General features: G+C 38.2%; 1 protein-coding gene across 1 annotated transcript in view; it reads right to left on the bottom strand.

The window, feature by feature from the left end:
* The window catches only part of THEMIS (thymocyte selection associated), a 178,865-nt gene continuing 158,566 nt past the window's right edge, over window positions 1-20,299 (bottom strand). The window contains exons 5-6 of the mRNA XM_008691120.2: window positions 12,737-12,890; window positions 1-1,677 (exon numbers count right to left, since the gene is read on the bottom strand). Of these exons, the coding sequence (XP_008689342.1) occupies window positions 1,646-1,677; window positions 12,737-12,890 (186 nt within the window). The 3' untranslated portion in view covers window positions 1-1,645. The remainder of the gene's footprint in view (window positions 1,678-12,736; window positions 12,891-20,299) is intronic.

Genomic DNA, 20,299 nt, shown 5'->3' on the forward strand with positions numbered 1-20,299 from the left:
TGAAAATTAGAAAATTTATTTTCAACCTTCCAAAATCTTCCACAGATGAACATGACATTGATTATTAACACCTTTCAATAGCAAGAGAGCTGGAAGCAAAGTACCTAAAAGGATTTGTATTAAGTTAGAGATGTTTATATATGATGTCCACTAGAAAGACCCCAATGGTTTCTACCAAACCTGAGACATGCATTCTCTTGATTTTCTAATCAAAGAACTGTACTTACTAAAAGTACTAATTGTTCTCATATACCAAATAAAAACCACTAATCATTCACTGCTATTTGAAAAATAGAAAATTGGCCTGTGAGTTCTAGGAGTTTGCCAACATTGCTGAATTGAGAAAGGATTCTCTGTGGAACTCAATAATCAAATGTGGGGACGTAAGCTTTGAAAAGCTCTTGTTCTTATGGGCACAAACCAGCAAAATAAGTAAAGGTGAAACTATCTCAGAAAATTTCAGAAGTTATAAATAAACAAACTATAGCATCACATCAAGTCTCTAAACAATCCTGACAGTATTGGAAATCCGGATTCATTTCCGCTTAAAAAGAAAAAAAGGTAAGGGGAAGTAAGCTATATCGGAATATAAACATTGTGTGAAAGATATCTTACCGTAGGTTTTTTTTTTTTTTTCTGTTGAAAAGGTGTTTCATGATTTGTTGTCTTCTGAAAATCTTTGGTACTAAACCAATGAACAATTTTTACATCTAATATAAAATAATTATGAGATAGGAGACTAGCCAACAGTTTTTGTATAGAGTATGATCTATGAACAAAGTCCAAAGCTTGCCATTAAATTCCTGTGTAACTAACGAGAAACTTCTCTGTCTCTTCATGTTGCTAGACACAAAGAATATGGTCCCTGTATACTTAATACATAATGATACATAAATGAGATGGTTTTCCTATAATCCTAACAAACATTCATCTAAAGGGTTATCTAGTAGACAGTACATAAAATAATACAGCCTATTACCAGATTTTTGGTGATACTGCAGTCATGAACTCTGGTTTTAGGGGGCAGGGGAGAAAGTTACAGAAAATTCCTGTGACTCATGACAGTTTTGGCTGTTAAGCCTCAAACACTTATTTACAAACAAACTGAAAATGTGAAGTCAAACTCATTTTCACAGCTCCAAGAAAATCAGATAAACTTGGGTATTTTAAATCACTCTCAGATACAATTATTTTTTAAAGTTATTTTTAGCAGGAACGATGATAATTCTAGAAAAACGGCAAAACAAATTCTGAAAAACTGAAAATATTTAGTGAGCTTTCATCTTATTTTCAACTGGTTTTTACTGAAACTGAAATATAAAATTAATTTTCAATTGCTTCACAGTTGGAAGGGGAAGTAAGAACCGCAAAAAAGTATGCACATTAAATAAATATGTTCTAAGTAACAATACAACAATATATACAGATTTGGGCACAACAGAATAGACTATGTGAATTCCATATCATAGGTTTCTCTTTAAGTATTATCTGTTAAAAAAACTTTTAAGGCTGTTTTTTTCTCCTTTGCAGTGGCCAGTTTCTTCTGAGGTCTGTTGGGGAATAGTTGTTTTCAGCTTGAAGGCTAAGTTTACTTTTCCATTGCAACATTTATGTTCACTGCCCAGCTGGCTTCAGTCACATCTCCTTATTTTTGATGTTTTTTACTTTTGAAGATTTCTGTAAGTAAAGAAAAATAAGAGGGGTTCATCAGAAATATGTATTGGAAATAGCCAGGAAAGAAACTACGTGCTTTCAAATACTGTTTATGGTACACTCACATGCACATATGTTTTTTGAAAAATAACTGGGAGCACATTAGGAGGAGGCAAACACACAAAAACAAAAACAAAACAAGGAAGAAATGTAAACTCTTCAGGAACAAGGCAGACACTTTTATGAGGTAGGAGATAATACTTTAAAGTTATAAAGTGTTTCTCAGGTTACAAAGTGCTTTTCTTTGCATTTTAGTTTATCTTGATAAAAATTCTAGTATGCAGGTAGTGTAAGGTATAAAACTGAATCCACAATGAAGAGACTTGCCCAGCAATCACACAGCAAGTAAGAGACTGCAGCTTGATTGTGCTCTAAAAGTGTCTGATTGCAGACCTATCACCTTGGCTGTGACACAATGCCTACAGAATGGAGTTCAAACCTAGTGGAGTTCTAAGGACTGCAGAGAGGAAAAGAGTACTTATAAATGTTAAACTGAAGAAAAAGCAACAGCTCTCAAGCATAAGCAGAGTGACCTACAGCTTCTAATGAGCATATACGGACTTGACATTAACATAAAGTAACATTGTATCAAACACTCAAGTAAAGCAAGCCACACTGCAGATAGGAATTCTGTGTGTTCACGCAAGACACGTCATTCCTTTCCATTATAGCTTGTGGAACATGGGGGATGGGTGGTTCAAAAACATTCTACCAGCATGCACTAGAATGGTCAAGACGTTCAGAAAACCAGTCATCTCTTGCTCTTCCATACTTCCATTGTACTAGTGATCTGTTAAGTGCTAGCCATGTGGCCCTGAAGAAGACACTCTGAGGCTCTTGACTGAGCTCTCATTAGCCTATGACTTCCTCCCTTCCTTCCCTCCTTCCCTTTCTTCCTCTTTTCCCCTCCATTTCTTCCTTCCTTTTTTCCTTCCTCCTTCTCTCTTCTTCCTTTTGTTTTTTCCTTCTTTCCATTTCTCCTCTCTCCTTTTCTCCCTCCCTTCCTTTCCCCTCCTTCTCTCCTCCCTTCCTCTCTCCCTCCTTTCCTCCCTTCCTTCCCTTTCCTTCCTTTTCTGCTACACACTAGTTCTATAACCTTAAGGGTTACCTAGCCTTTATGCACTTCATCTCCTCATCTTTAAAAAGAAGAAGGGGAAAGGGATAATTCCTATTTTACAGGGTTATGACAAAGATTAAATAAAGCAATAGATGTAAAGAGTTTTACATTTAACACTAAAGAGGTTTCCCGTCTCATCAACTCTTAGCTATTTTTATTATAGGTGTGAAATACAAAGACAAAATATAGCTTTGTGACCTCTGAGGAGCTCACAGACTAACTGGAAAAGAAGAAAAGAGATGTCAAAGCAGAAAGAAGTGGAATTTCTCCACACATCATGTTAATTTCCCCGGAAGTCTTAATTTACATTCCTGTGTCAACATCTCTCAGTGCTAACTGGGCCTGGGGGTTGGGGTGCAGGGTAGTGTGGGGCAGTCAGTGGTATAATGAAAGAAAGCCTGGATCCCATGCTTTTCTTAATTTCATTCTCTCTCATTATCCGCTAGCCCCAACTGCTGCCTTTAGATTTTTAGGTCTTCCTCATATCATACACAGCAATAAAACTACCCACTGTCGAATATACATCATAGATGAAAGAACCAGGCCTTTTAGGCAGCATGCCCGGATTTAATTCCCACTTCTATAACCTACTATCTTTGTGACTTTATCCGTAAAAAGGGATAACAACATTATTTCTCCCACAGTATTGCTTTTCTTGGGGGGAGAAGGGGACAAGGGCAAATGAAATCGAGATATTGTAGTACAGAGGAAGGGGATCTGAAGAACTAGGTCTGATTCCCGATTCTAAGACTTACAGGCTGTGTGTCTGCAGGAATGTCTGAATTCCATGTCTCCTTCAGGGAATGAGTTGTGATAGTAATAACTGAATCATAGAGTTGAGGAAATACCAAATGAAATAATGGACCTGCAAGTGCTTTGTACAATGTAAAGGGCTACAGAAATATTACCTTTTATTATCATCTCATATTCACATAAAACTATTATAAGCCTGTGGCCTGAAAGTTCAATCTGTCATCTTGACAGTTATTAGTCTCACTCTCCCTTGTCAATAAACTGATTTAAGATAGGACATAGTTAAGCAGAAAAATGGGAGGTGAGGGAATTAGAATAATCAGATTATCTCACTATAAAATAATAGGATTTAAATAATCTTCATTTTGGAAGGGACCTTATAAGTTGCCTTTCCCTGCCTGATCTAGCCCAATCTTCCATTTAGTGTAAGAAGGCCCCAAATAACACCTGTGTTCTTGTGGCCGGTTCAAGTTGAGAGAGTGGACTTCACATTTCTGAATAGAAATTGAGTTCTTTATTGTGTTAACTTTTAAGAATCTCAAAGTGTGCAGGAACTGATTTTTCTGACAATAATTTAGATTTTAAAATACAAATGGATTTAAAAGCTTCAACTATTTTGGCATTCATCAACTATTCCTTTTGGAAATGTCACAAACTTAACATGGAGGTGATGTTTCTTACAATGAACTGAATATTCACTGATTGCTTTTGAATTCACATTTACTTAAATGATCATTTAAATTAACTGAGGTGCGTGGAATCATGTCCACTCCTTGGAGATCAAGCCAAACACATCATCCACAGAAGAACAGATAAACAATGCAGTTTGGTTTTGTTTTTCTCTCTATAAAAAGTGTCCTTCAGTAGTGAAAATCGACATCTTTGTAAGAATAGCCCACTATTCAGTCCATAAAATACAGCTTTATATATGTAACATCAGATGAATTTTTTGGATGAGAAGATTAAGGTGAAAGGAAAACCTCCATTTGCTCTTACTTTATAGGAATCGAGTTCAAGTACATCTAAAATTGCTTTACATTCTCTTCTAGAGCTGATGCTTCCTAAAGAGTGAATTTGAACCACCGCTAGTCCCACCCTGCTCAATTCCCTTTTCGGGAACTTTGGGATCCAGTCTCCTCAAATTGCTCAAACTGATGATGAACAGTAGGGCTGAAGTAAGCACACCTACTTCTTGTAGGGGCCAGCTCGACTGTGAAAGGCGCTTTCCTGGAATCTCTTCTGAACATTTTCAACTGGATTTTCACCCATGTACCCACTCTCACATCTGTACCCATCCTCTCCTTTCTTTTCCTTAGGACCTTTTGTAATTAAGTCATTGGTTGAGACTGAAATAGCTGCTTTATTCTTCCTCTCATCATATTGCATCATTTTCCGGAGGTGAGTCTTATATTTATACTCCTGGCAACTGTTTCTGCACACAGGAAATGTTTGATAGTTGTCACACATTATCTGTCAAGTACAAAATGGGGGTCTGGGGCTCATTTCTCTGGTCAAGAGATATTTAGCAAGAACCTACAGTGAGCCAGGCACTCTTTTAGAATCTGAGGATAGAGCAAATTGATACAAATCCCTGCCTCCATGGTACCCTCATGTGGGAAAGGTGACCCCCTAATCAAAATAAAGAAGTAAAAGGTAGAGTATGTTGGATGGCGTATGGGAGACAGGTAGCCCCAGACAGGAAGGTTACAATTTTAAGTAAAGTCTCTACAGAAGGAATCACTCAGTAAGCAATGGCTAAGGAAAGACCTACAGAAGACGAAGGTGGAAGTCATGTCACTCTCTGGGGGAAGACTGGCCACCTGGAGAAAACAGTCTGTGTAGGCGTTGAGGATGGAGCACACCCAGAGTCTCAGAGAAACAGCTGGGAGGCTGATGTAGCTAGACAGTGAGAAAGGGGGAGAAGAAGAGAGACTACTGGAGGGTTTGGAAGAAAGGAGTTATATGATCTAAGGTTTTCACATATTCCCTCTGGCTGTTGTGTTGAAAATGGATGGTATGAGGCAAGGGCAGAAGCAGACTGATGAGGTAGGAAACCTTGAAATACAAGAAATGATGATGACTTGGATTAGGTTGACAACAGTAAACATGGTAAAAAAAAAAAAAGTCATATTCTAGATATTGCTTGAGGATAAAACCAATAGGATTTGCTGACAGAGTGGGTGTGATGAGTGGGAAGAAAAAGTTGTTCATAATTCTTCTACCTCGTTATTTTTCCAAGTGTGATCCAAAGACCCCTTGCCTCACAGTCTTGCAAAAAACATGTCAAAATGGATTCCTAGTTTCTACCTGAGAACTACCAAATCAGACTGTTAAGAGCAGAGGTTAGAAAGCTTTTATTCTAAAGGGCCCAACAGTAAATATTTTAGGCTTTGCATATGGTTTCTGTCAAAATCACTCAACTCTGCTGATACAGTATGAAAGCAGCCATAGGCAACATTAAATGAATGAGTGTGGTTTTTGTTGCAAGTCACCTTTATACAGATACCGAAATTTGAATTTCATGTAATTTTCATGTGCCAGAAAATATTTTTCTCTTTATATTTTTCAAACATTTAAAAATGAAAAAACAAAAATTCTTAGCTCGTGGACATACAAAAACAGGCAATGGGACAGACTCTCCCACTGCCAGTTTGCCCATTTTTCTCTAGAGATCCCAAGAATATGTATTTTTAACATGCTCATTAAGTGACTTTTTTTATACACAAGAACTTAGAGAATCGCTGCAATAAGTTTTAAAAGTTATTGTCATCTGTTCCTTTTTCCTTTGCTTTGTTCATTGGTGTCACACTTAAATCATAAGAAACAAGAAAAAAATTAATTTACTTAAACAGATCTCTTAATCATAATCATAGTACAAAAATAGTGATCATTCTGGGCTTAAAAACTGACTTTGATTTTTCATTTAGTATTTCTCAACTTCATCCCTACTTTGCTGTCACTCTATTCTCTTCTTTGTCTCAAGATTTAATTCACCAATGTTTCATTTCTGAGACTGAATCAAATAGAAATTGACAATTTTTATATCAGAGAAAATAATTTTTGAAAAGGTAACTCAAATGCAGTGTCAAGTCCTAATAGATCTAAAACTACTAGCAACCAGCCTTTGGATTATCTAAAGAATTTACTGGTGAAAAAGAAAATAGGTTTCTAAGCATTTAGTGAGCATCATGAAAACTATATGAGTGAAGTGAGCAGAAAAAGGAAATGGAGAGGAAGACAGGACTTCAAACAGGCTTCTCAGTAATCCATCTTGGTCTAACGCTCCTGACTCCTAACAGTTGGAAGCTATGTTCTTCAAATCTCTAATAGATTCCATGGTGAAGCCACATGAGAGCGGTTAATATGATGCCACAGCAATCACTATAGTGCTAACCAAAAGCTGTTGATTGACTAATAATAATAATAATAATAATAATAATAATAATAATTTTTTGAGTGTCTACTCTGTGCCAGTCTCTTTCACAATTTCATGCGAGGCAGGTATTTTTATTCTCATTTTACAGATAAAGAAACAAAATCACAAGAAAATGTGACACTCTTTGAAATAAGAGTTCAGTCTTGGGTCTGTCTGGTTGCAAAGCCTGCATATTTCCCTCTATACCTCACTCTCCTGCAGAATGTTTCCCCGGTGGTTGATGTTCCTGTCCATCCACAGATTGAGGAGAGAATGGAGTGAGAAGAAAAGAAAAGAAAAATGTTGCTTCGCCTAGAGAACTGTTTTTTCCCTTTCAATATGGTATATATTTTGCTTTTATAATTAACATTCTGCTGATGAGATCTCCCATTGGTGAAGGCTGACGAGTCAGATTTTCCATGAAGAGCAAGCACTGCAGGAAATAAATTAATCTCTAGGGAAGAAGAGGGGCAAGGCTGTCAGTACTCACACAAATGCCTAATACGAAATGATATTTCAAGATTGTCAAAAGAATGAAATGACTATGGGTTTTCCTTCCAGCACATTCTTTAACATTTAAACCTTCCTAGAGGAGGGAAGTAAGTTGCTATAAAATGAAGAGCAATCTTATAACATTTTACTTTAGGCTGTCAGTACTTCCAAACTAAGATAGTATTCCCTGGAAATGGGAAAGAAATTCTACCAATGTCATTGTTTTGTTTGTATTATGAAAAATCTGTATTGATGTTAAATAGAAGGATGAATAATATACCAGATTTTCTGATTACCAGTTTGGAATTACCCAAAATTTCATGTAACAGGTTTCCAGTCTTTGGAGTAAAAGTAATTATTGTGCTTGGAATTACACAGTACTTACAATAATGCTGAATTATGGAAGTTTTCCTTTATTAAAATTGTGAAACAGGAATGTGTTTTATGATATCTAAAGTACCTGTCTCTTGATGGCGTGTATTCTGTCATTTGTCAGTCAAGGTCTTTAATAGAAACCAATCTTGCCTAATTCTCAAAGTAGTTCTCATAGAGAACTGCCTCATGTTTTATTTCTCATAATATAAGTAGAATCTGAAGTTTAGATTAAATATTAAGGTTAAATTAAAACCCAATATAAAAATTTCTTGGGGCACCTGGGTGGCTCGGTCGGTTAAGCATCTGACTCATGATTTTGGCTCAGGTCGTGATCTCCGGGTCGTGGGATGGAGCCCCGAGTCAGGCTCTGTGCTCAGCGGGGATTCTACTTAAGATTCTGTCTCTCTCCCTCTCACTGCTCACTCTTTCTCTCAAATAAATAAATAAAATCTTAAAAATGTCTTTATTTTCCTATAGATCCACTCATTTGTAGCTTCCACTTTGACCTCAGTGATGAGTTTTTCCATGGAGTTTATCTTCTCTCCCCTGTTTAATTTACCACAGTATGTAACTTCCTACATGTGGTGAATCACTTCTATGTGAATCTTGCTTAAAGATGACCAACAGTTGCATTGCTCGATGGTATCAGAATAGGCCACAGAATCTCATGCATTCAGAATGCACAGGGCACACAGATTACTTGGCATACTTCCTATCTGGGTGAGGAAAGTATAGCTCAGGAAAACGAACTGGCCTGTGAAGGGCAAAACGTCTAGCTGTGGCAGAGCGGGGACTAGACCTTAGGATGCCTGCTTTTTGTTTTCTGGTCTCACGCTTTTCTCACTACTTGACAAGTTGAGTTTATGGAGGGTGGGTCATGGCATGAATTTACTCTGAAGATGGAGGAATAATTAGAAGGACCTAACTGAAGCTTCAAAAGAAAGGAAATTCCATTAGATAACTGTTCAGGAGAGTGTAAAATTTGCTCAGTGGAGAATATTTACATAGGGCAAAAACAAACAGGCATATTTAAAAGACTGTCCTTTCTGGCAAAGAGTGCAGTTTCTAAGAGACACATAAGGAGGAAACCCTTGTTCAGCCAGTCAGATCACCAGAAGCAACAATTCATGAGTGACTTACATAATAACCAGATCCTCTTCACAACTCTCTGGTCATATTCTGATACCAAGTGACTTTGCCCGCAGCTGAAGGAAGCCACCTCACCCACAGTCCTGCCCCCTTCTCGGGAGCCACAATATGCAATGATTGAGTGATGTAGGGGTTATGAAGGCCTGGTCCCCTCAGCCCAACACAGGACAACTCCGAAGAGCCACACCAGCTCCAGCACTTCCGGTGGGATCAGCAAAGGTCTTTGTTGTGACTGTATTATGACTCGACTTCCGCCTCTGCCCAGACCTGCTTTTGTCCCTCTGCTTTATGTTTTGTTCCTGAGATCACTTCCCAATAAATGATCCACCCAGGGAACTAGACGTGAAACAAATCACTCAAAACAAACATTTGGACTTCACACATGTTGTCTACCAAACATAGAGCTTAAACCAAATAACCAGTGGAGTCCTGTGCTCTTCCTGAGCTATTGCGGCTGAGGGAAGATGGGGAAGATGTCCAGTAGGGAAGGTCAGGGCTTCCAGGCCTCTGCAAAGCTGCACTATTTCTTGGACTCAGAGGAGTCAGTGATTCATCTCCAAAGGTTTCCACTCGACGTCCACGACCATGGGCCATGAAGTTCCCAGGAGGGTACAGTTTTCAAAGGGAAAAGTGCAAGCAGAAGCTCAGAAAGTGCAAGAGCCGCAGCAGGTGTGCCCAGCCAGCACTCTGCAAAGATACTGTCTGGAAGCAAAGTTTTTCTTACCAATCAGCTTATAAAGATGCAGAAAGGAGTTAGTTATGATAGCTACGATTCAACTGGAGTTTATGCTGCCCTATACCAACTTTAACCTATTTCATCTAAGGTAGTCTTCAAAATAGCCTATGGTGTAGCACTATTATTAACCCAATTTTAGAAAGAAAGAGACAGAGACATTAACAGATTGCTCATGGTACACAGCTAGCAAGTGGGAGCCAAGATTTAAACCCAGCAGTCTGAGTTCAGACTCCAAAGGTTAACCACTTAATCATCCTACTTTCAGAGGACTGCTCTTTTAGTAATTTATGGACAAAACAATGTACGGACTTAATAACGAAGTTCCTAAAATAAGATGTGGGCATTGCCAAGCTGCCAAGCAACCAGAGTGAATCAAGGACCCACAGAAGAAGGTCATGCAGGAGATCGGGTGAAGCATTTCCATCAGCTGCTTAGGGAAGAGGAGCCGGGCCTGACAGCACGGATCTTGAGGCGCAATTTATTGCAACTTCTGGCTGCAGGAGAGCAAACTCATCACACGATGCACATTCAGCCATTCACAGCGGATCTTCTAGTTACTCATGTTCAGTTCCAAAATAAAGAATTCCCTTTGGTATAATTATTAGGTACATATTTGGATTGGTTCTACGTCATCTAACTGGAAGAAGAAGCTCTGGGTGTCTAGAAGGAGCAAACCTGGAGAAGCAGCACCCCCGCCTTAATAAGATTTTTGTTTCTTGTTTTTGTCTGTGTTGTACTACAAAGCCTCTAAAACTGCCATTCTCACCCAAAGAGAAGTTAGGAAATGACTGACTTATGTTTAAGGACTAAAAAGAGGGGAAAGTTCAGAAAGGGTATCATTTGCCCCTCCCGAACTCCACGGTAGCTACTGGATATTCCGAGATGAGTGATCTATGGTACACGGTAAATGTTAAATAGAGATCTAGTGAGTCTTTTTTTTTTTTTTTTTTTTTTTTGCCAAATAAGGAGACATATATTGCACAAGATAAAAATGAAGTCTGAAGAATTATATTTCTGTTACACCTGACTTTTGCATTTTTACATATGGAATTGTTATACACTCTAATTCCTAATGAAGACAGATTCTGTAATTGATTGTAATCACAAATGGGAAAGCAAATGAAGATATTTCTAGATAAGCATGCTAGACAATTTCTAAATAAATGCATGTTGAAATTAACCTAAATAAGGAGATGTCATTTTACTTTTCTTAAATAAAGTTTGGAGTCTCACTTGCTTAAAACCACTAGTGTAGGGGCACCCGGGTGGCTCAGATGGTTAAGCATCTGCCTTCAGCTCAGGTCATGATCCCAGGGTCCTGGGATGGAGTCCTGCATCAGGCCCCTTGCCCAGAGGGGAGTCTGCTTCTCCCTCTCCCTCGGCTGTTCCCCCTGCTTGTGTTCTCTCTTTCTCTCAAAATCAATCAATAACATCTTAAAAAACAACAACAACAACAACAACCCACTATTCTAATTCCAGGTCTTCTTCTTTCTCAAGCCACCACTTACAGGTAACATGTTCAAGCAGGTGCTGCCCTGGTCTATAACATCTTTTGCACTATTCATTCAGGGGGCAAAGCTGGGGCTGTTCCGTACCATCCCAGGAAGATACACACACAGGGGTAGATCAGATAAGTTTTCCCATGATTGAAACTAAAACTTTGATCTCGGGAATTTCATTATCTGGTACTTTCTAGGATCCATAATCTTAAGGGGAAAAAAGTTTTCAATGAATTAATAATGGCTTGAGACTCAACATACTGTAGCAATATTCACTGCAGTAGTTGTTTCTTTATAGTCATGCTTGATTAGTATTTGAAATTTGCAGGAATTGCAATATGCATAGTTTTCAAAGCCCTTTACAGAATTTCATTTTTATCACTCAGCAAGAGTCAATGAAAAGGCAATAAGAAAAGCTCTATGGGATATTTTTATAGAAGTGTCAAAAGCCAGTAAGCTAACTACATGAAAGAACCCAGATTGTATAGACAGAGTTTGAGCAGAAACACTTTAGAGACTTTATATCTAGTATTTTGACTTTTACATGCCCTTGGAGGAAAAAAAGAGTGCTAGCTACAAAACCAAATAAGGAGGGGAAAGGAACAAACCATATGCTTAAGAATAATTACAGTTTCCATTTTCCTACAAACTAAATGTGAAGTTTCAAAGATAAAGTGTAATAGAAATTGAGCTGCTTTGGTGTGTCTAAAATATTGCCAAGAAAGAAAATTCTCATTTCCCTTGCTAACTCATCCCAGATTTCTACAATATGGAAGTTAGTTTGAATGCTTTCAACTTCTCCACAAGTCCATTTGCTCTTGTTTTACTTTTAGTAGAGAGGAAAAATATCAGATTATCATCTCTAGAAACAAAACTATCATAATTCAAATCTACATATGGTTATTTATCTGAACATCTTTAAATTAAAGACATCTCAATTACTATAACCTCTTCTCAAGCCATTAATCCTTTTGTTAATGCTAGCAAAAAATTTAAAAAAATTACTGTCATGATAATACAAGCAATATTAAACACTTCTTGGCTGTGATAACCATAAATGAAGAGAAAACTCTAATAAAAAGGAAAAATGAACAGGCCTATCATTATTGTGTTTAATATTACGCTGCACTTAAAACTACATTTCTTTTGTTTAAGATTTATTTATTTATTTGAAAGACAGAGGACACACTGCAGGGTGGGGGGGCAGAGGGAGAAAGAATCTTGAAGCAGACTCCCTGGTGAGCGCGGAGCCTGCCGCTGGGCTCCATCCTAGTACCCCAAGATCACGACCTGAGCCGAAATCAGGAGTCAGCTGCTTAACTGACTGAGCCACCCAGGCACCCCTAAAACTACATTTCTATGAGATTCATGGTTGAGGCAGTCACATTGATGGAGCCTTATATTCCAAGCAAAGTGGAAGAAAGAATCTGTAAATTAGGCATGTGGCATGTAGACAATTAAACCCGGTATCGTGTGGCTTCACCAACCTGTGGTTACACTGGTGGCTGCTAGTTGAGTTGCCCCCCTCTTGCTTCTCTCTTTCTCCAGATCAGCCAAATCACTTTGACAACCAGCTGGTACTTCTGAATCCAGGCCAGCTTGATTTGAGTGCAGTTTCTTGGATATGTCTACATGGAGACTCTGAAATGACACAGGCCAGAGTGATTGATTACACGAGTAAATTATCAGTCCAAAATAAATGCTTCCCAGAGATATGACAAGGATAAACATTTATCATATGGCAAGTTATGTTTGTATATCTGAATCAGAATATTCTATATGTCAAAGTGACTTCCAAATTACACTTTCATCAACGTATTTTGGTAATCTAGGTGTGGAATTTTTGAGATGGTCTAAGTGACTAGAATAAGTCATTTCAAACTCAGAAAATCATCTTCAAATCCCATTTGAGTGTATCATTTTCTTCTTGTGAACCTTATATTTTTCATTTAAAACATTTTCACTCAGTTTTTATTCCTATAGTTAAATTATCCAGCATTTCATTAAATATTACATAATTACATATCGTATAATGAAGAGCAGGTTTCGTTTCTGCATTATCTGTAGCCTTTTTATAAAACATATCATAACATCTACTTTAAATTAACCCACATTTTTATCAGCATTATGCAAACTTGACAAAGCTCCTCCAGTCAGTTTAAGAATAATAATTCATCCTAACAATGAATTATTAAGGCACAACATCAATGGACCTTAAAACACATCTCCTATATAAGAGATGTCATTGTGTTTGTTACACTGTCAAACTGTATGCTTCAAAAGAATCGTCAGAGAGTAGAAAAACTAAAGACCTAAGTAGGAAATTGAACTTTCAGCACTTTGCTTCATATCCAAATTCAGACTAGAAATTTTTCAGTTTATAAACATGGTTACATAACATTCAAAGATTCATAGAGTCAAAGTTAGCCAGTCAACTCTGGCCATCCACAATAACCATTTTGGTTCACTAAAGGATAGGATGATGAACCATTTTCCTTAAGTTCCTCCTACAGACTGTGTATAGCATTAAATTTATTTAAAAGCTTCATTAAAGGCTTGAATCAAAGGCTTTAAAACTGGTAAGGGTCCAATAAGGAAATTATGGTCCTCATCGTAATTAAATAATTGACCCAAATAAACAGAATGAATGGTGCCAAGCCTCAGGGATAAGTCTCCCAACTCTTAGTCCAGTGCTCTTCACGCCACTCTACAATCCATTTGTTCATTTATCCATTCAGTGTGGTGGACTGGTTGCACTGATGGCCCTGATTCTTCACCTCTCTCTGTATCCATGTCCTTTCCAGGTAATTTTGCCATGCCCTCCTACTCTGACTTTTGAGTCATCCATGTGACTTCTTCTGGATCAACAGGATATTGGCACATGTGACACAGACAGAGAATTGAGAGATACTTGCACAATTGACTTTGGTCATTTTTGTCCTTTTACTACCCCAGGCCCAGAGTAGCCTGCTGGAGGTTGAGCAAGGCAGAGAGTAAAGTCAGGTTACCCTAGTCATCAGAACTGAGAACACCAACAGCCAGTAGAACCCCAGACATCTGGGTGAACCTAGCCTGGATCAGTTGAAACTAAGTCAGGTCAGCTGGACCCCACAGCTTCATGGACTAAATAAATGTGTTTTTAGCTATATGCATTAAGTTTTTCTGGTGAGTGTGCAGCATTGTGTGGCAATAGATAAATGATATCTCCGACAGGCATTTATCTATAGAAACACAGATACTGGGTATGGTATGAGAATACAAATGTAAATATGACATAGTCCCAGACTTTAAATTGTTCAAACACAATTTCTTAAATTGTTTAAATGGACAACTAAAATACAGTGTGGGGGACCCCTGGGTGCTTCAGTCAGTTAAGCATCTGCCTTCAGCTCAGGTCACGATCCCAAAGTCCTGGGATTGAGTCCTGCATCAGGCTCTTTGCTTGGCGGGGAGCCTGCTTCTCCCTCTGCCTCTGCCTGCTGCTTCCCCTGCTTGTGCTCTCTCCATCAAAAATAAATAAATAAAATCTTTTTTTAAAAAACAGAGTGTGGTAAGTCATTTGTACATAATTCTCAAATTCCTTCTCTAATAACAAAAGATGGGATCCAGGTGATATTACAGAGGGCAACTCAAAAGATCAGAGTTTGAATGTCGGTATTGACCAAAACAAAACCACTACACATGTTTATATTTGACTTGTCCACAGCCCACAAAAATGTTAAGTCCATCACTCAGTATGAATTTTTAAATTTATTGTCAGGCCTGACACATAGTTTGTCTTAGCACATAGCTTTGAAAAGAAGCAGATTCAACCAGGATTTAAGTACTTTCCTGATTTTGATATTAGATGCCTTTGTAAAATATATTATTATTTCAAATTATTAGATGACTATTAAATCATAGTTTTTCAGTACTGAGCAATAAACTAGGTTAAAGAAGAAATGTAACTTCTTGCTTTTTCATATCAAATTCAATTGATAATATTAAAACATGATAATTACATGTATTATAATATATCCTAGACTTCAAAGAAGAGACACAGAATTTAAATAAAGTTCTTAAACCTGAACTCTATAACATGAAAGGCTGAGCAGATCAAGGCTTGCTATTTGATCATAATGGGTCAAGTACTGTACAGGCCTGGTGCGTCTTGGTCCAACCTCTGGCAGACTGGGCATTTTATGAACACATTAGCATTTCAATAATTAAGAACCCCATTTTTCTCCTCTATCTAGTCAGACCATGTCAAGTTTTTCAATCTCTCCTTAGGTCTACTTAGTAAAGCCAGGCTCCTGTTCCCTAGTCCTAATGTAAAGGGAGGGGAGTGTCTCTTAAGTTACTGACCCTAACATATACTCTCAACCTTGTTTACTTAGTCAGTCCCTCTCTCCAGTTCCCTGGTATTGATTTTCCCCACAATGCTCCATCCTTCACTACCCAATTGCCTTCCATTAAGCATCAATCCCCTCCTCTTTCTCTCTCTTCTTTCTTGCCTCTTAGATTCCTCCACAGCGCCTTCAGAACTTCGCTCTGTTGTTCGCAATTTTCACTACCTATTCAACTTTCTTTCAGAACATTGTCTCTACCTCCCTATCTTGACTAAAATTCCTTTCTCCACTGAGGACAGCACTTTTCTTGCAAAGATAGCTGCTTATTCCTCCACACCCTAGATACCCTCAGATGATGCTATTCTTGCCCATTGTACTGTCCATTGCATCTTTACCTCCTTGTTAAAAGTCCCTGATGCCTTGATATTCCTGCCAGCTAGCTATGCACCATCTCCCCTCTTGTTGGAACCATCCATCTACTAATGTCCTGTCACAACCCATCCTTCATAAAATAACTGGATTATTGTTTTCCCTTCCAGCCCCATGATCCTGGTTGATGCTCACATCTACACAGACATTCTACTCAATACCCTGACTGGATCTCTTTATTAAAATGAACTTTTCATTTCTCTACCTCAGACTTTTACTCCCAGAGTCACGCCTGAAACCTGTCATTACAACCTTTCCACCTCCAGAATCACTAAGTATCTTCCTCTCTCACCTAATCTCCTATCCTTTATTGTCTGTAGTCCAGCCAAGCTCCCATCTCCAACACTGCTTTTTCCCACCAGGACAGTTCTTGGACCTTGCCAGAATCCAAGCGCCACTGACCCCTCTGCTTTCTTATATCTACCAGCCTTCTAGGCTCATTTCCCTTTGTTCCCTACACAACATCCATCCCAGTTTGAAAACTTCGACCTGGCCAGTAGTGTGTCAGACTTCATTCCACTTTACCCCTCAGCAGCATTTGACATGTCTAGTCCCTCCTTTTCCTTGGCTTTGGTGTCCCTACTACTCCCGTGACTACTCATTCTTAGTCCCCTTTGTTGGTTTGACCTTCTTTACCTAAACCTTGACAGTTAAGACTTTCTCAAAGTTTTATTATTGACAAAGTTTTCTTTGTACTATCCTGGATAATTCCAATAATCACATGGCTTAATTTACTGTCTATGTGTTTATGACTCCAGGGGTGAGGAAAGATGTATTAAATGAGATGACTATGGGCTTCTGTGCCATGATCAGCACTCTAGACTCCGATTCTAATGTCCTTTAGCTCTACGATTCCACCACGTTTCCTTCCTATCTTAAGGCTTAGCTCTTCTGTTTGCCTAGAATATTCTTCACAAATTCTTCCCCCTTCATTTTCTTAAGTCTCAAATTCCTGCAGGTTTTCCCTCGCCATGTAGTGTTTAGCCAGCGCCTTTGTTCTCTAGTCTTTGAGTAACCTGTAGTTCTACTGTGATGCAGTTTTCACAGTATAATTAAATAATACCTGGTTTAATGTTTAATGTCTATCTCTCTGGTTACAATATAAACCCACCGAGAATAAGGATTATGCCTGTCCTATTCATTGTTCTCAGTCCTTATCTCAGTGTTTTTTTTTTTTTAAGATTTTACTTATTTATTTGAGAGAGAGGGAGAGTGAGCATGAGTGGGGGGAGGGGCAGAGGGAGAGAAAGAAGCAGACTCCTCACTGAGCAGGGAGCACATGTGGGGCTACCTCCCAGGACCCCAGGATCAGGACCTGAGCCAAAGGCAGACGCTTAACCAACCCACCCAGGAGCCCCTACCTCAGTGTTTTAAATATAGTAGGTATTAAATAATGACATACTAAATTAATGGAGAAATGCATGAATATAGGCTTAATTTTTATGACTTTTTCTTTGGCTAGCTTATCAATGGCTACGACATAGGCACATGTTCCTATGTTTGAAGGGATATGCAGTCACATGGACGCACTGGAGGAGATAATGCTAAGTGAAATAAGTCAAGCAGAGAAAGACAATTATCATATGGTTTCTCTCATCTATGAAACATAAGAACTAGGAAGATCGGTAGGAGAAGAAAGGGATAAAGAAAGGGGGGGTGGTCAGAGGGGGAAATGAAGCATGAGAGACTATGGACTCTGAAAAACAAACTGAGGGCTTCAGAGGGGAGGGGGGTGGGGGAATGGGATAGGCTGGTGATGGGTAGTAAGGAGGGCACATATTGCATGGTGCACTGGGTGTTGTACGCAACTAATGAATCATCGAACTTTACATCAAAAACCAGGGATGTACTGTATGGTGAATAACATAATATAATAAAAATATTACTATGAAAAAAAAAACTTACAAAAAGAAAAAATTATAAAAAGATACCTTATAAAAATGTAAAAAGAAGGAAGATATTAAAAGTAAAATTAAAATAACTCATAATTCTACAAAATAAAGATAACCACTGTAAAAAAATGTTTTATTTCTGTATGCAGATATAAATTTTAATAAAATTTGAATTATTCTGTCAAAAAAAAAGAAGTGATATGCAGTCACTTTTAACAGTAATACTTAATATGTATTTGAAAGGAACACATATTTTAACTTGTTATATCCATTAAAAAAACCCATATTGCAAATTTTGTGGTTTTAAATAAATTCACTGTTGCAATCATTGCAAACACTATAGTTACAGAGTATCCCATATATTTCTGTGGCTGAAGTTAGATTGGTCACTATCTGTGAAAATTATAAATCAAAGAATGGTTAAATTAGGGAAATTGAGAACTTAGTATGTATACACAGTGGCTCCATATTCCCTAGGCATGAAATTGTGCCCTGACAATAATGGAAGAAATAAAACTCTGTCAGGTACTGCTTCAACGATGTCAAGCCTTCAACCTGAAGATCAGGTCCAGAGGAAAGTGAGAAAAATAAAATGTGTGCAAAGAATAGAGAGGAACACAGATAAATTTGAACTGGCATGCATCAGGCCTTTCTGACCACTCTATAGGTGTAGTTAAAAAATAAACCCTGTTTATTTTGTGTAATTTCCACTTAACTTGTCATTGGAAATGAGTCATTATAATCCCATCTGCTAATATAAAATGACCATTAAATTATTTCTCATGTTATTCTTAGCTTGTAGTTTGTATATTGCTTTTAGGGTTCCTGCTGAAAGCAATGATCCAATTACAAGACACTGAATATTTTTCTTATGAACAAAGAAAGGAACAAATAAATATTACCCAAAACAGCATTTTCTTCCTTCAAATCATCTCCTACCTAAGGCCATGTGTTGGGAAAACAATCATCCTTTCATTGAGATTCCCAGTTCGTGATTATATTCATTCACGTTCCTTCTTCCCAAGGGCGAAGCTCACTTTTCTTTAGAAAGTCGCACAGGGCCTGTCTTGGCCCAGGGACTGAACATCATTCACATTTTAAACAACACGAAGTATCCAAACTTGACTTTTTACTTGGTAAAAAATAAAAATCACTCACTCTCCTAATAGACTAAAAAAAGCGTCCTCTTCTCTGCTTATATCAACAACTGCTCCTTTCCACAGCCTTTTACTTTTTCACTTCAGAAAAGTGAATTCAAGGGATACGTGGGAAGACATTGCAAGTGATATTTGGGAAGAAATTTCCCATTAAGTAACTTTCCCTTCCTCGGAATTAAATTACACTTAAGAAGAGTAGTAACAGTAATTCAGAAACTATACATTAAAATAAATAAATGAAGTTTCAAATCCAATCATAAGAAACACAGGTTTGCATATTCACATTATCATTCCAGGAGAACAGCATAATCCTCTACGCCATCTGTCTTTTAATGTGTGTGTGTGTGTGTGTGTGTGTGTGTTCTCTTTTGTTTGTTATATGGTTGAATCACCATAAATAATTCAGAAGATTATTAAGTGGTTTAAAAAAACTAATAAATTTCTCATTGTGCATTATAAAGACCCAATTAAATGGAGGCAAATGTTTGGTTTTTCTGAGGAAAATATTTAAACAAGCACGAATATAAACTGAAAAATAATTTGAAGTTGATCATCCATATAAACAGTCCTCTCTTTCAGACAATAATCTGATGTTTCATAAAATCATCCATCTATGCTAATAAACTGCCCTTTTTATGCAGAATATGTTCTTTTATACCAACTGCAAGAGGGATCTTTTAACAATCCCGACAAAGCATCTTTGACACCTTTCCTGTCCCCTGCAGGCTTAGGGGGTTTGCCCAGAGCTGTGGTTGGCAGGCCTCATTTCATCGGCCCATCAGAAGCCCACTGCCACCCCTCCCACTCATCCCAGAGTTCCAGGCTGTGGCCCACCCCTGTGAGACTCTTTGCTGGTATCCCTTACCCTCTTCAGCGAGTGCTTCCCACCCCCTCTCCCACCATGCACACCTTCTTCAAATGGGACCATGCTGGCTAGGCTCTGAGCTGGCAGCTAACTGGGGACCTCAGCAAACAGGTGCTTGCATGGGGCTTGACACTTAGACACTCTTAGCCCAACTGTAGAGAACAAGTGGGACATATCCCTCTCTCCCCTGCTGCAAGTACCACCAGTTCGGGACATTGAAGAATTGGGGTTTTCTATTTGCCCTGCCCTTTCCCTTGGATCAGAGAAGAGGCAATTGGCTCATGGAAAAGAAATACGCCTGTATCTGCTTCCCTAGTTGTTCTGATTAAAAAAAAAAAAAAAAAAAAAAAAGACAGCTTTCCATCTCACCCTTTAATGA

This window comes from Ursus maritimus, unplaced genomic scaffold, assembly GCF_017311325.1.
Source record: "Ursus maritimus isolate PB19 unplaced genomic scaffold, ASM1731132v1 scaffold_13, whole genome shotgun sequence".
In the NCBI taxonomy this organism is placed as follows: Eukaryota; Metazoa; Chordata; class Mammalia; order Carnivora; family Ursidae; genus Ursus; species Ursus maritimus.